We start from the raw sequence: 13945 nt of genomic DNA, 5'->3' as shown, positions 1-13945 counted from the left end.
AAAAATGCATCAACCTTCTTTCCTGAAATTTTGCCTTTATAATAGACATTAGATGGCTCTAACTTTAGATGAAGAATGAATAAAACAGAGTTGATACAGTATTGATGGAGAAAATGAATGACTGGTCAAAAGCTGGAAGGATCTGGCTGACCTGCTATGTGTCCATTCTGGCTGGAAAGCACACTGCTTGCTCACTGAAGATTCATTAGTATTAATACAGAAGTTCAGTAGGTCACACAAGTCTCATGCTCTCCTGGAAGGCTTAAAATAGAAGAGAGAGGTAAAGGATTAAAATGCTCTTAATGTTGGTACTCCCTGAACAGCAGAGGTCTGGAGAAAACCCATCATCTTTCTCTGCTGGCAAATTAGCCACTTTAGCCATATTATTTTTCTGTCAAATGTCCTAATTGCTTTAGCAGCAGCCTTGTCTGACAAGTGACTTGAGGTCAAGGCCTTAATGTAATTTTTTTCTCATCTGATTTTTTTTTCTCTCCAATAGATTACACAATTAGATAGATTTCTATACAGATAGGATAGTGATTAAAATAATGAGTGAAAAAAAACACAATGTGCAGTCCAATGGAAACTGAACAAAACTGCTATTGTTAGACCTGAGTAGAAGCTAAGGCACAGGTTTGTCACTGAGTGATTAGTATTACAGCCAAAATTAACCCTTGAAGGACTCAGCTCAGTTCTATTGAAACTGGTTCTTGTATGAAGAAGCACAAATAAAAAGATAAAAACAAAACATGATTTTGGAGAGCACTGCTGAGGCTACAGCCAATGTCTCTAATGACTGAACTTGTGGTTGTTGTGAGGTTTTCACTTACAGTAGGTGGGCCAAGTTTATTTCGGCTCTGTAGTAAAAGTGCTCTAGTTAGGTGAATTCAGACTTGCAGATGAAGTTGTTTAACTGTGGAAGTGGTATGTATCAGAACTATTTCTTTCATTTCTTCTCCATCAAAATGAAAGCACCGTAAGTCAAATTTTAAAATCACAAAGAATTTTAAGGAACAGTCATTATAATGCTTATGAGACCTGTTCAGACAATTTTTCAGCAGCCTCACAGAAATAATTTCTTGAAATAAGACTGCGACTGGAATCCCTAGATTGATTTCAGATTAAATCTGTGCACAATTTGGAAAAACACTTTCACTTTTCAAATCTTTCCTCAAAATCTAGAAGTTGGGAATCTATTTCAGAGATCCATGAGAGGAGCAAAACACTGCTCAATTTTTATATTTAAACCTGGCCATTTCAACCATTTTGTGCTGGACCCTTTCTGTCCTACTGCTATCACTGCTTTTCTCTCACTAGATAGATTTCTGTGGTGGCACTACCAAGCTGTGCCTGCTAGAATGAGTCTGCAGAAATTCCTCAATAGCTTTGTGCAGAGTCTTTAGTCTTACTGTCAGAGACAGTGAGAAGAAAAAGAGATTTCTATCCCTGTCTCAGATGATAGAGCATGGCATTCTGTTACAAAACAAGGTAAGCAATACTAAATATGGATAAAAGATGAAAATCCCTACAATCCTTACTCAGACAAAAATTACCACAAAATAACAGAAATCTATCAATGAAAACTTTCATTGTGCTTAATTCTAAAATTGTCCTGAATTTGAAGAGCTCCAGTTTTATGAAAAGTATTTCTTTTCAAGATGATCTCCACCTAATGCACCAGGCAGTGAATGCTTGAAACTGTTATAGAAGATGAGATACAAAACTCAAGTTCTGATTTCAGTAAAGTAAAACAAGATTACAGTGAAAATAATTATTGAGTGGGGAATCTACAAGCACAAAGTAAATAAAAATAGATTGGGGGAGCAGGAACTGAATGGGAATTGAAACTCTGAGTAGCTCTTTAATTCCAGACCACGGTCCAGTAAAAGGCAGCGAGACTTGTACTTCATGTAACCAATATCCATATACTGCTTGGCTCTCCAAAAAATTGTTTTTCATTTCCAGTGACTCAAACAACCAAGACAGTTTGCCTCTTAGAAAAAAAATAATTGAGAAAGCAGATAGGTTTTGCAGTTCTAAAGATGATAAATCTGGGCTCTAATCACTCATTCCTGTCAATACTACATTCATTCCCAGAGTAGTCTGTGATTACAAATGCAAGAGCATTCAACAGAAAGAAATTACTTGGTTCTGGCCAACATCCAGAATTTTGGGGGCAATAACTATCAAAATCAACCTCATATCTTTCTTAGAAATGAGCCAGAAATGCTCTACAGTCCACAAAGTGTTGTTCATAGTTCAAAAAAATCTAGGAAGACTACTGTCATCTGCAGCAGATAAGTCAGAAAATATGGTCCTGTGTCAAGTGCATTCCAGCATTTTTATAGCTGGTTATTTGCTTTAATGGCATGTTTGTCTCAGACAAAGGTTTTGAGGTTTCCTTTTCGTATTTGTGATATCAGGTGCTAAAATTTGGGCTCCTCACTATCAAAGGTATGGTGAAGTAGTTGCCCTGTGATGTGAAACAGTGTATAAAGGATTGGAGAGCTTCATTAATCACCTTGTGGCATTTCCATACTCCTACAGTGTCTAAGGAAGATGAAGCTTCAACAGTTCACTGCTTCCCCTTGACCTAGCAAGAATGAAGATGTATATGTTTCATACACATCATCTTTCTCTGCTTTATGTATGCACTAACTAACCCAACCTGAGGCTGTAAGAAGCATGACAGTAATCTAAACCACAGGGTGCCCTGTAGGGAATTACTCACCTTCCATTTCCTCAGCAGCAAGCTGAGAGCCAGAAGAAAGAAATGATAAGTGCTAGCGTGACAACTCTTTCAGTGAATAGTTCCTAGGGCTGGGCAACTCAGTGCCACCTCTTATACTTTGTGAGATGGGAAATATTAGTTTATCCCTCAGGATATATGAGCTCAGAAAAAAAAGCTGAGGACAGGTAAAAACACAACAATGTGTGTTTGTCTAATATATGTGTGACCAAAGTGAATTTATGCCCTAAAGTAAATAAGGAGATTAATTTATCAAGCTTTTCAAACACACTAGAGATCCTGCAAAACAAAGGAAGCCTCTTTTTGTTTGTCATATTTCATTTCATTTCAGCTAAACATCTCTTCCTGTTTCCAGTACTCAGGCCAGCAAATCCAAGCCCTTTACGTTCTTCTGGAAGGATGTTACGGAAGTCTAAATATCAGCTGTATTTACAGTTCTGCAGTGTTTCAGGGTCTAAGTCACAGGCTAGGAAACCACCACGAGCTGCATCCCGTGAGCACAGAGTAACAGTCATTGTCCCAAGTGTGGAATATTTTGGATCTGTAATACACAAACTCCAGCAATGTTGATTAATTCTCTTTTCCTGATGAGGTCTGTTCAGATTCAAAAGAATGATTGCATACTGAGTCTGTAGGGCATGGACTAACATCAAATAGTAAAATATTAATATAAAAAATATGTTGCCTTAGATTATGTATCAGAGAATTTTTTAATGCTTCTTTACCATCCAGAAGGGAAGTGCCAACATCATTCACAGCCATAACAAATCTTAAAGAATCCCTGCTTCTGTTGATTTTAACAGTCTTCAGCCCAAATCTGGAACCAGAATCTGACATCACTGACACAAAAATCAGTGATTATATCTCCAACCTATGCATGATAGTAAGATTTTGCTTTGATTCTGGAAAGTATCCCTGCCCTGCCTTTGAAAAGCCAAATGTTCATAACCTTAGTCTTCCATTTTGACATTTTTCTAGATCTGAATCTTACTAATGCTTGACCCAAAAGGTACTCTAAAAGAAATACTGCTGTCCTTTCCCTAGTCTTTGGTGAGTTTGAAATCAATCTCATAATCCCAAAATTAGATGCATTGGCTACAAAAAAAAGTATTGCAGTGTATTCTTTTGTGGCAACTTGGTAATAGTATCTGATAGCAGCATTATAGGCAGAACCTAGGGGTTTTTTTCTAAAAACACACCCAACATGTAGTGTTACACATTACTTCTTGCTTCTTAATGAGGCATGAAGTAGAATTTTTAGTGGGGTGATATTCAACTCCTGTAACAAGAGTAACCCTCCACATCCTCTGACTGATTTGTACTCCCAGACAGGCAGAAGTGTTCACAGAAATGTGTTTTCTCAAAAATTCACTACACTTTCTCCCACTGCTTCAGAGCTAGGAGGCAAAACAAGTAACACCAGAATATTTATTCAGCCAGATACTACTTTATTTCTGAAAGGAAGCAGGATTCCTCCATATAAACATATATATATCTATATATTTACACATTTACAAATGTATTTATATTTACATGAATCTCAACGTCTTTATAGGTAGATTTTGTATATTTTTATACACACATACACACATATATAGGTTTGTATGTACGTTTATGTGTATATCTCTCTATATATATCTATGTATCCGTGTATCTACATATATATATATACATATATATGAATAGCTGCCAGGGCAGGCGGGCAGCAGGGGGTTCCAGCCGTCGGCCGATGCCGGACTCACCGGGAGGGCCGGCGAGCCCCGGGTTCCCGGCAGGGGGACGGCGGGTCCCCCCTCCGCTCCCGAGTCGCGGAGCCCCGGTGGGGACGTGTCCGGCTTCCCAAGCGATCGGCGCGCAGGCGCCTCTCAATCCCCAGCGCCGGTGAGATGCTCTCGGACCTGGGAAGGGGATAGCCCGGCCATTCCCTGTCTCCTGCTTTCTTTCCGGCCCCTCTGCAGCACTTTTCCTCCAGAGCCCTGGCTCAGATTATTTTTTTTTTCCTCCTAGTCGCTATTTTATTTTTTAATGACGCCCACCTCACGGGAGCCCGTTTGCTTTCCTCTAGCTCCCGCTCCTCCAAATAGCGTTATCTGAAGGGAGAGCCGCCTGTTGATTATCCCCGTCTCCCCTTTTCTGAGCTTCCACCCACCCTTTGCCCCCACCCCTCCCTCTGTTTGATTCCAAACCTTCGGATGGTGTTTTGGTGTCATTAGGAGATTAACATCCCTGGAGCACCAGGGGAGGAGGAGTAGGAGGAGGAGGAGGAGGGTGGAGGGGAAAGCGAGACTGCAGGCTGGAAGGTTGGCACATTAACACGAGTGAGACTCTCCTCCCGCCGTCCCTGCCACCCCCGGCTCCTGGGTGGCAGCGGAGGGGGTGTCTGCCGGCGCGGCGGGCTGCGGACGGCGGCTGGCGGGTGCGCCCCGGAGCCGCGGAGCGGCGGGGGCTGCCGGCGGGCGAGCGGCCGCGGCTCCTGCTCGCAGCCCCCCTCTCTTTTATGAGCAGCGAGGCGGCAAAGCGGCAGCGGGGGACACCTGGAGGAGCATTTCTTCCCCGGGTTTATGAATGGCACTGACATGGAGGAAATACCGTTTCAGAAAGTCAAGACCAAGAGGAAGAAGTGCTGCCACTGCTGCTGCTCCCCGCCGGCTGCCGCGGCGTCGGGAGCGGGAGCCGGTTTGGGGGACCCCCCTCCCTTGCTGCTGCTGGATGCCATCGCCTGCGAGGACGAGTTTGACTGCAAGGAGCTGGAGGCTCTCTTCCAGAGCTACAACCTGAAGCTGGAGCAGACGTCCACCCTCAAGGCGCTGGCCGTCCTCATCGTGCTCACCGCCAGCCTAGCCCTGGTGGAGCTGCTCTCCGGCCCCAGCCTGACCATCTCCAAAGGTTCGCACCCGGTGCACTGCATCATCTTCCTCTCCCTTTTCATCGTCACCAATGTCAAGTACCTGCAGGTCACCCAGCTGCAGCAGATCGTCAAGCTCACCTTGCTCTTCAGTTTCACCTTCTCCTTCCTCTGCTGCCCCTTCTCTCTCGGCGCTTACGGCATGGAGCCGCCCAGCGCTCCCGAGCAGGGCATGTGGCAGCTCATGCTGGTAACCTTCGTCTCCTACTCGCTGCTTCCCGTCCGGACGCTGCTGGCCATCGTCTTCGGGCTGGTGGTGTCCGTCTCCCACCTCATCGTCACCGCCACCTCCGTCAGTGCCAAGCGGCAGCGGCTCTGGAGGACGGTGAGAGAGGCCGGGCCGGGCCGGGCCGGGCCGGGGCGGGCCGGGCCGGGTGCTGCAGCACCGCAGAGCCGCGCAGTGCCGGCCCGCCGGGGGGAGGCAGGGAGGGAGCGGGGAGAGGCGCGGAGCAGCCCGGGCGGCGGCGGGGGAGTGCCCGGAGCTGGCTCCGGAGGGAAAGGGGCGAGCGCGCACCTGCACCCCAGGCTGTGTCTGTAGTTTCCGAAAGTTTCCGGGAGGCAGGTGGGGATGGGGTGACTCTGGGGAGACAGAACCTCTCTGTTGTCTCTCTCTGTCTCTCTTTGTCTCTCCAAGGAAAACAAGGTACAGGGCAGGGAAGCCAGCGATACCGTGCTTTACTCATGGGGCAAGTTCAGAGCACCGCATGCACAGTCCGTGCAATACAGCGCGCATCAGTAGCACCACCTGGCTCTGTACAAACTTGGCACAGACAATAAGCTGCGTGTGCTAATAACACCTCCACCGAGTTGGCTCGTATCCTCGCTGTCTGTCTCAGCCGTGGGCCCTTCGTGCCTATGCACAGCCCATCTGCGGGAGGGGCTCTGAGGAAACGATTTGAAATAGGTGGGACGCTCAAAGAGGGAACTCCACCTCGCTGCTCTCCCAGCAAGCGCGGCATTCCCTCATCAGCTTCCCCAGGGCACCTGCTGCCCCCTTTCCACAGACATTGCCTGCTACAGCAGTGAACTTCCTAGCAATTCCCTTTTCCCTCTGAATTAATCCAGCAAAACCTCCCTCTGCAGCAAGCATCTTTAGAAACGTGCTGCTGCACTATCCCCTCCTCCCCCGAGGAGCTATTTATATCCCTGCAGGGCTTTCTCCGGCTCTCGTGGCCTGATGGGCCGCACTGGCAGGGGGAGGAGGATGAGGAGATGCGCGTATAGGAAACGTGGGCTGGCAGTCGGGGTTTGCTCCTGAAGGCTCTATTATGTGGTGCGTCTGAACCACTGGGAAAGAGGAATTGAAAAATATTTGTGTCCTTCCTTGCACGCATTGATTATGCCTGCCCTCAGGAGAAGGACACTGCTTCTGTCGTCCAGATTGGTGCTAAACAACAATTTAATGCGTAATTGAAGTACTTAGTACATTACTACTGCAAAATGCTGGCATTATTCTCCATGACTGTGTAAGGCTGTGTTGTGATGCTGGAACGTGCACAGTTGACATGGGCATAAATACGGCAGGACTGTATACCTTTGTGCCCAGAACTGCGAATTCCTGGATCCTTCTTCCGTGCTCACACAGACACACACGCCCCAGTGTGACACAGATGCACGGAATAGAGACACAGAGACAATCACTGAGTGGGGTTACTGAGACAAACAGGATTATTGATGGCTTCACGCTGCTGAGCTGGTGGACAAAATAAATTGTATATTTTGAAGGGGAAGAGAGAGATAAGCTGAGCTTTATGATTTACCCAGATAATCTGATGGTCTATTTTTAAATATGTGATTTAGAGTTTCCATGTGAGGAAGAGCTGATGAAATCCAGAAGCACTGAGAGGGCCTTCCTAAAAAGCATCCGGAAGGATGCTAAAACCACTAGAATATTCCTTTTGAAAAGGGCTGAAGATAGCTCTTTTTACTGGAGTACCAATTAGTCCTTATGGGAGTCCAGGCTATCCTGGCTACCCGGACACATAGGCAGACTTTCCTTGATGCCAAGCTGCAGCTCAGTGTGGCATCTGCTCTTGTAGATGAGTAACATAAAGAAGCTGACAATAACGTCTGCTCACAAAATTATCTAACTAAGGTCGTGAATGTGGAACATTTTGAAGGGTAAAAAATCTGCTAGCTCTCTCCCTTCACACTAGTTTAACTCAGTTATTCAACTGGCAAGAAACTGACTTGAAGATTCGTAGAAATAGTTGACTAGCATCTGATGTAACATATCTATGTTTCTTCTTCATCACCATCTCCTCCCACCAGAGTAATTTCAGTGGTTTGTATCCAGTCCCCAAAGCAGTATGCTTTGCTGATAACAGGAGGCAGAAACCAGCTGATAGTCAAGCAAAATAACTGGTTTGTGAACTAGTATCACACAGAAACACACACTGATTTGTGGCTTTTTGGCAAGGAATAAGTCTTCTGGTTTGAAGACCATCTCCATGTATGGAAGGGAATTTTCCCTTACAAAGAAGGTTTTTTCCTTTTCCAAGGAACAACTTTGCAATGGTTGGAAGTTTAAAGATATGTAAAGGCCACATCATCTAAATTTTATGTGCTTGGCCTGAGAGTAGCTGAGCCTTTTTTATAAGGGTTAGAATGGACCTTTCCTCATGACTGGGATCTGCTTCCCAGACATTGGGCATTATCATGACAGCCCCCATGCTTGTAGACACAGCGTGCAGTTGGCATGTCAGGGAAGCAAGACTGCTCTGTGCAGAGCTGCAATAGCATGAAGGGCTCTGTTCTCTCTCCCAACCCCTTGCTCCCTAGCCCCAAGCAAGTGAATTAATTTAAATTTTTAAACAGATATCTGAAGAATCCAGAAATGCAGAAACACCTGCCCCAACCACTGAGGCTGGTATTCTGTTAAAGAACTCTGACTTTTTTGTGATTTGGGCAGGGAACCCACTTGGGAATCAATTTCATTTTTGCTTAGCCTGAGCTTTAAGAGACTGCAGATCTAGTAACTTCCATTGAAGTTAAACTGGAAATTTGTCAGCAAGATGAAATAGTTAATTTTGTTTCAAGTTCAATCCATTTACAGGCATAGCTAAGTTAAGGGATTTTTTCTGAAGTGAGCTTTTAGATGCACATCTTCAATTTCACAAAGTCTGTGGAATCCCCACTTGCAAATCTTTGAATGCCAAAAGCCTCACTAGCTTCAATAGTGCCAGATCAGAACATGAGTGCACCTCATGGCATGCTTAAGACTTGCATTCTTTCATATGTATGAATTCTCTACATAGTAAAACCAATGCTCTTTTTGGGAGAAGTTTGTCATGACTTCTGTTGAGTAAAGCACATTTAATTTGCAAGTGATAGATTTCTGACAGCACAGTATTGCCTGTGGAGATCATGCCATGCCATGCCATGCCAGAGGTGAGACATAGGTATGTCATATGTCATATCAAGGCAAGAGGAGAGCAGGAAAGCAAGTATGGGGAGGTGATGAGAGTCAGGGGAATAATGTGGCAGAACTTGAGCTTCACCTTTCCACTCAATAAGTGTTTTGTTCATCAAATAAAAGATTCCAATCTACTAATATGTCATGCTCATTTCTAAATAGAAAGGTAGTAATTGATTTTATATATATATATATGTATATGTATATGTATATATATATATAATTAATTAATGGTGTATATAACCAATATCACATTCATCATATTAGTTGGACTCTTTCCTTCAGAATCATGGAACAAAATGCTCCTGCCATATAAGGTGACAGGGTATCCATAAAAGAAGTTTTAAAAGCTTTGACTCTTGTCTCTTTTTTATTTTATTTTATTTTATTTATTTTCCCTTTACAGATTCCAGATACATGTTAGGTGCTTCAGAGCCCTTACAGAAATACAGAATCCTGCCCAAAGGATCTTAATATAATTTTTATTGTAATGAAGTGAGTGGGTGTTAGAGACATGAGGACCAGATGGGGTAAGGAAGGCAAAGGCTGCTCATAGAAATTACTCAGTGGTGGCATATGCACCATTTCATGTCTTACCATTAAATAACTGTTTTTGTCCCTCGAAATATTTTTGTCCCCTTTTGTTAAAAAGTATTTTTTTTTTCCAGAAAATTAAAAACCAAATCATACACTACCAAAGTACCCTCACACATCACAGGAGTCTTTGTGAAAGAGCAAATCTTTCACAAAAAAAAACCAACAGAATTACAGCATGAGTAGCAAAGAGCAGAAGAAAGAATGGTTCTGTCATAAAGTAGCGCAAAATTTTTCAGGATTGTGGTAAAAAAAGTGGGTTCTGGTTAATTTGTTTGGGTTTTGGGGTTTTTTTTTGTTTTTTTTTTAGTTTTTTTCTTGGTTTGTTGGGGTTTTTTTTTGCCTGCATTTAAAACTGATTTTATGCATGCATTTATTCAACTGTATGATAGTACCTTCATTGATTCAGCCAGTACCAAAAAGTGTAGTTGGGATAGATAGTACCTTCATTGATTCAGCCAGTACCAAAAAGTGTAGTTGGGATAGATAGATGTGTAAAGGACAATGTGGGGGAAATTGGTATAATTTATTTAAAATAATTAATTAAAATTTTATTTTATATTCTTAACTATTTGCAGGTTGTGATGTTGTTATAGAATATCACAAGGAATTGTCATGCCAAAGTTAATCTTATTTCTGCCAGTGTTTAAAAGGCAATTAATGAACACATCACTGGCAGAACTGTTCATATCCACACCTTTGTCTCTCACATAGAAGGCAGAGTCTAGTAGCCTAATAAAAAGACTTGTACATCAAAGACAGCTCAGCTCCATTGTCATTATTATTCAGTGCAAAATTCCAGTTTTCTCCTTCATGCATATAAAACGCTGGTGAGGGACTATACTAGTTCATTCTTTGTGATGCTTTTCAAATAATAGTATCAAGAGTATCTCTAGAATTGCAGATATATCTGTGCACTAGTAATCTGTTTGAATTCACTATTTTCCTCTCTTTCCAAATACAGGGAGCACTATTTTTAGAGTTTCTCAATATCTGTGTGGAACTCTAAGTCTCATTTCATATTTAGTCCATATTGAAAGATTTTTAAAAGTTTGGGGGATTTGGGGGTTTTTATTCCTTCCTAGTCAAAGTGGTATCTTAATTTGTGGCATAGGTTTTGCCAGGTATTGACCAGAGTCACTTTATCGAGGGGCTGAAGCATAGGATTTTCCATGGAATATAGAGTACAGGATCTTTCCCCACACAGAGATTAGTATGCTCTTGGGTTCCTGAGTCTGCAGACTGCTGACACTGCTATTCTTCTTGGATTTCCAAAAATTGCTGATGGTTCTGCATGGTTGAGAAAAAAGAAGTCTTTGAGAAACTGTCAAGAATCATATGACTTGGAGACATAGTCAACAATAGTTTATCTTAGAAGTTTAGTTGTTATTCATAGGCAATATCCCATTATTATATTACTGAAGAAAAAGAGGACTTCTATTCAAAAAAATGTTCAAAAATAATAATAAAAAACAAGCTAATACTGTTATACACTCAGTTTCTACCCACTTTCTTTGACATTAGGCTCTACATTCTCCTGCATCTCCAGGTTCTAAGGGTGATAGCTTTCATTCTGCTGGTGGTGTTGCCTATATTGGCAGCATCTGGAGTCTTCCACAGGAAGGAAGGGGATGTTTATGTTAGTGTTGATAATATACATTTCTCTTCCTTTGTCATTCTACAGCTCCATGTTTCATCCAAATTTTTAAAATAGTTTTCATGTATGTTAAATACTTGTTCTTTGTTCTCTTTGTTGCAACTAATACCAGATCTGTGCATCTTCATGTTCACATTTCTTTAACTGATCATTGTGGGGGTATTTTTTATAGCTGTGGGTGTTATCTTCCACACTAAGTCTGTGCTGCACCTTTTGTAATCCCATGCTTGTACTCCTCTATCTCCTGTGTCTCCCCTTCTCATCTCTTCTATACCATGTTTCCACAGGTCTACATTTCTGCATAGTACAGTGTTATGTTTTAATCATAAAACTGTTGTGCTAACAAAGATAAGCAAAAGTAACATAAATGAGCTAGAGAGATCTGATCAGTTAGGGAAAAATGTTTAAACCAGGTAAAACAATGTGTGCAGTAGTTAAAAACAAAAACAAACAAACAAACCACAAAAACTCAGCCTGAGAAGCTACAATTTTAGCCCAGAACAAGCCTGACAGGACAGAGTCTGGAAGCTTTGCAAAGTTAGTGAATAACTTACAGCTTTTTATATAGCAGTGGCAATAGAGTAAGAGCAATTGCAATGCAGTATTACAGGTCTGTATGGTTACGTTCCTTCTTAATGTGTGTGGCTTAGACTGTCTCCACGTGTCCTGTTACTGCTTTTATTTTAATGCTATTAAAGTGAGCCTAAGGGTGCTTTCATTTCAAAATGGCAAAATGTTATTGCCTAGACCCTAGTTTATAGCAAAACATTGCATGTAATATTAGTAATTATGAACTGTATAAATTTCCATGCTTACTGCATGGAAAAGTAGTTTTCGTGTGTGTTTGTGCAGCTCGGAGCTCAGGGGCTGCCAATTTGGTTTAAGAGATTTTTGGTGGTTCTATGGGATAAATTACCAAGGGCTTCTATTCCCTTTTTTTTCCCTTAATTTATTTCTTCTTTTTTTTTCTGAATATGTAATTTTGGATATAACCAGAGCTAAACTCCTATGAGAAAATGTTGATTACATGGAGTATTTTTTCTTGTATGTTCTGCCATTCAGGCTTCTAAATATTTTCCTAATCTTGTTTACCCCAGTTATTAGAATAGTGCAATGTTTTGCTAGACAGAGCCAGTGTAATACAACTAAGGTAGTGCAGATTTCAATTTCTTTTCATCTACTTCAAGCACAGCCCTGAATGTGTGCTTGTCTGTACATGGGCCTTACTAACCAGAACAAAAGTGTTCTTTCTAGCATCTTATCTCATTCTGTCAGTTTAGATGCAGTGCATTCCTTCTCTTGCTATTCCAGAAAACATTAGCCAGCATAAAATAATGTTTTCTGTCTATCATGGTTAGTTACATTTTTTAACTTTCTCAGTTGCAAAAGACAATATAGTCCTGGCTTTACATCTCTTTTCTGCGTTAGCATAAAGTGGTACAAACATAACTAAATGTATGTGGCATGTATGGAAAACCAGAGATGAGCCAGAAAAGCATTGTTTTTCGTTCCTTCTGAACTCTTGGTGGTGCCAAGAGGGAAAAATTGTTAGAAAGTCTGTTATGAGTGTGGGAAAGGCATGGCTTCAGACAGACTTCATGTTCTGATTAATTCATAACCTTATACGAAAATTTCTTCTAGGACTTGAAATGTTTGTGTTTTATGACAGGAAGAACTCAGGCAATATTAACTCCTATAAAACTCTTGCTGTTGGGAAGGTGAGGAAGGAGTGCAAGCAGAAGAGACATTCAAGTTTTGGAGCTGAGCTTTCTGGCTATGATAGATGGGTCTAAAGTATTATCAATGAGTAGAATGTAATATTGTATTTTTTTTTCAAATTATATTACTTTCTTTCTTATTTTCTTCCTCTGGGAAACATTTCATGGAAGAAATTTGCTTTGCTTCAAATTTTTAAGATAAATACCTAGAGGAATTTGAGGGAACAACATAGTTACTACTTTGTCCAGCTGTTTATATTCTACATGAATTTACCACATGACCTGATTCCTGAAATAAAATCACCAAGTGCTTTATCTATACAGAAAAGCTGTTTTCTCCATCAGTATTTGAAAGAGTGAAAAATCCCAGAAATGTGGATCTAGTGTGTGGCTCTAAGACAAGCAATAAAGTGCAAAAAGCCCACAAGAAAGATTGTTACTTCTTTAGCTGTAGTTCAGGAAATACTGAAATTCTTTGTCAACCAGAGATGTGTATTGCAAGAAATGTGTGGCTAGTATGAAAACTGTTATAGAGCAATATTTCACTTTAACATCACCTTTCAGATATTTGTTCTGGAGCAAGATGTTAATTCATAGGTTCGGTAACAAATGGTTGTACATCTCCTGTATAGAAGTAAACATAATTAACTTTTTACAGTGATTAGCACATAAAATTAAGAAGCGCTTAACTTGGCAGTTGTGGGTTTTTTTCATAGGTTACTCATTCATACACTACAATGTAGAAATGTTTGTCAATTGCCATAAATCTGCTTATGATTACCTCTTAGAAGATGAAAGCAATTATCCACCCACACAAAATTAGAAAATAAAACAACACTAATAAACACAGTTTTAAAAAGAGATGTACATAAAGTATTTCCTTAATTTGAGTATCATCAGGTTAAAA

At 41.4% G+C, this 13945-nt stretch overlaps 1 protein-coding gene across 1 annotated transcript in view; it reads left to right on the top strand.

The window, feature by feature from the left end:
* Positions 1-5260: 5260 nt before the first annotated feature.
* ADCY1 (adenylate cyclase 1) overlaps positions 5261-13945 on the top strand; it is a 147040-nt gene continuing 138355 nt past the window's right edge. The window contains exon 1 of the mRNA XM_015620219.2: positions 5261-5979. Within this exon, the coding sequence (XP_015475705.1) occupies positions 5311-5979 (669 nt within the window). The 5' untranslated portion in view covers positions 5261-5310. The remainder of the gene's footprint in view (positions 5980-13945) is intronic.

Source organism: Parus major, chromosome 2 (assembly GCF_001522545.3).
Source record: "Parus major isolate Abel chromosome 2, Parus_major1.1, whole genome shotgun sequence".
NCBI lineage: Eukaryota > Metazoa > Chordata > Aves > Passeriformes > Paridae > Parus > Parus major.
The sequence above is the reverse complement of the archived record's forward strand: the minus strand, read 5'-3'. Positions and strand labels throughout refer to the sequence as shown.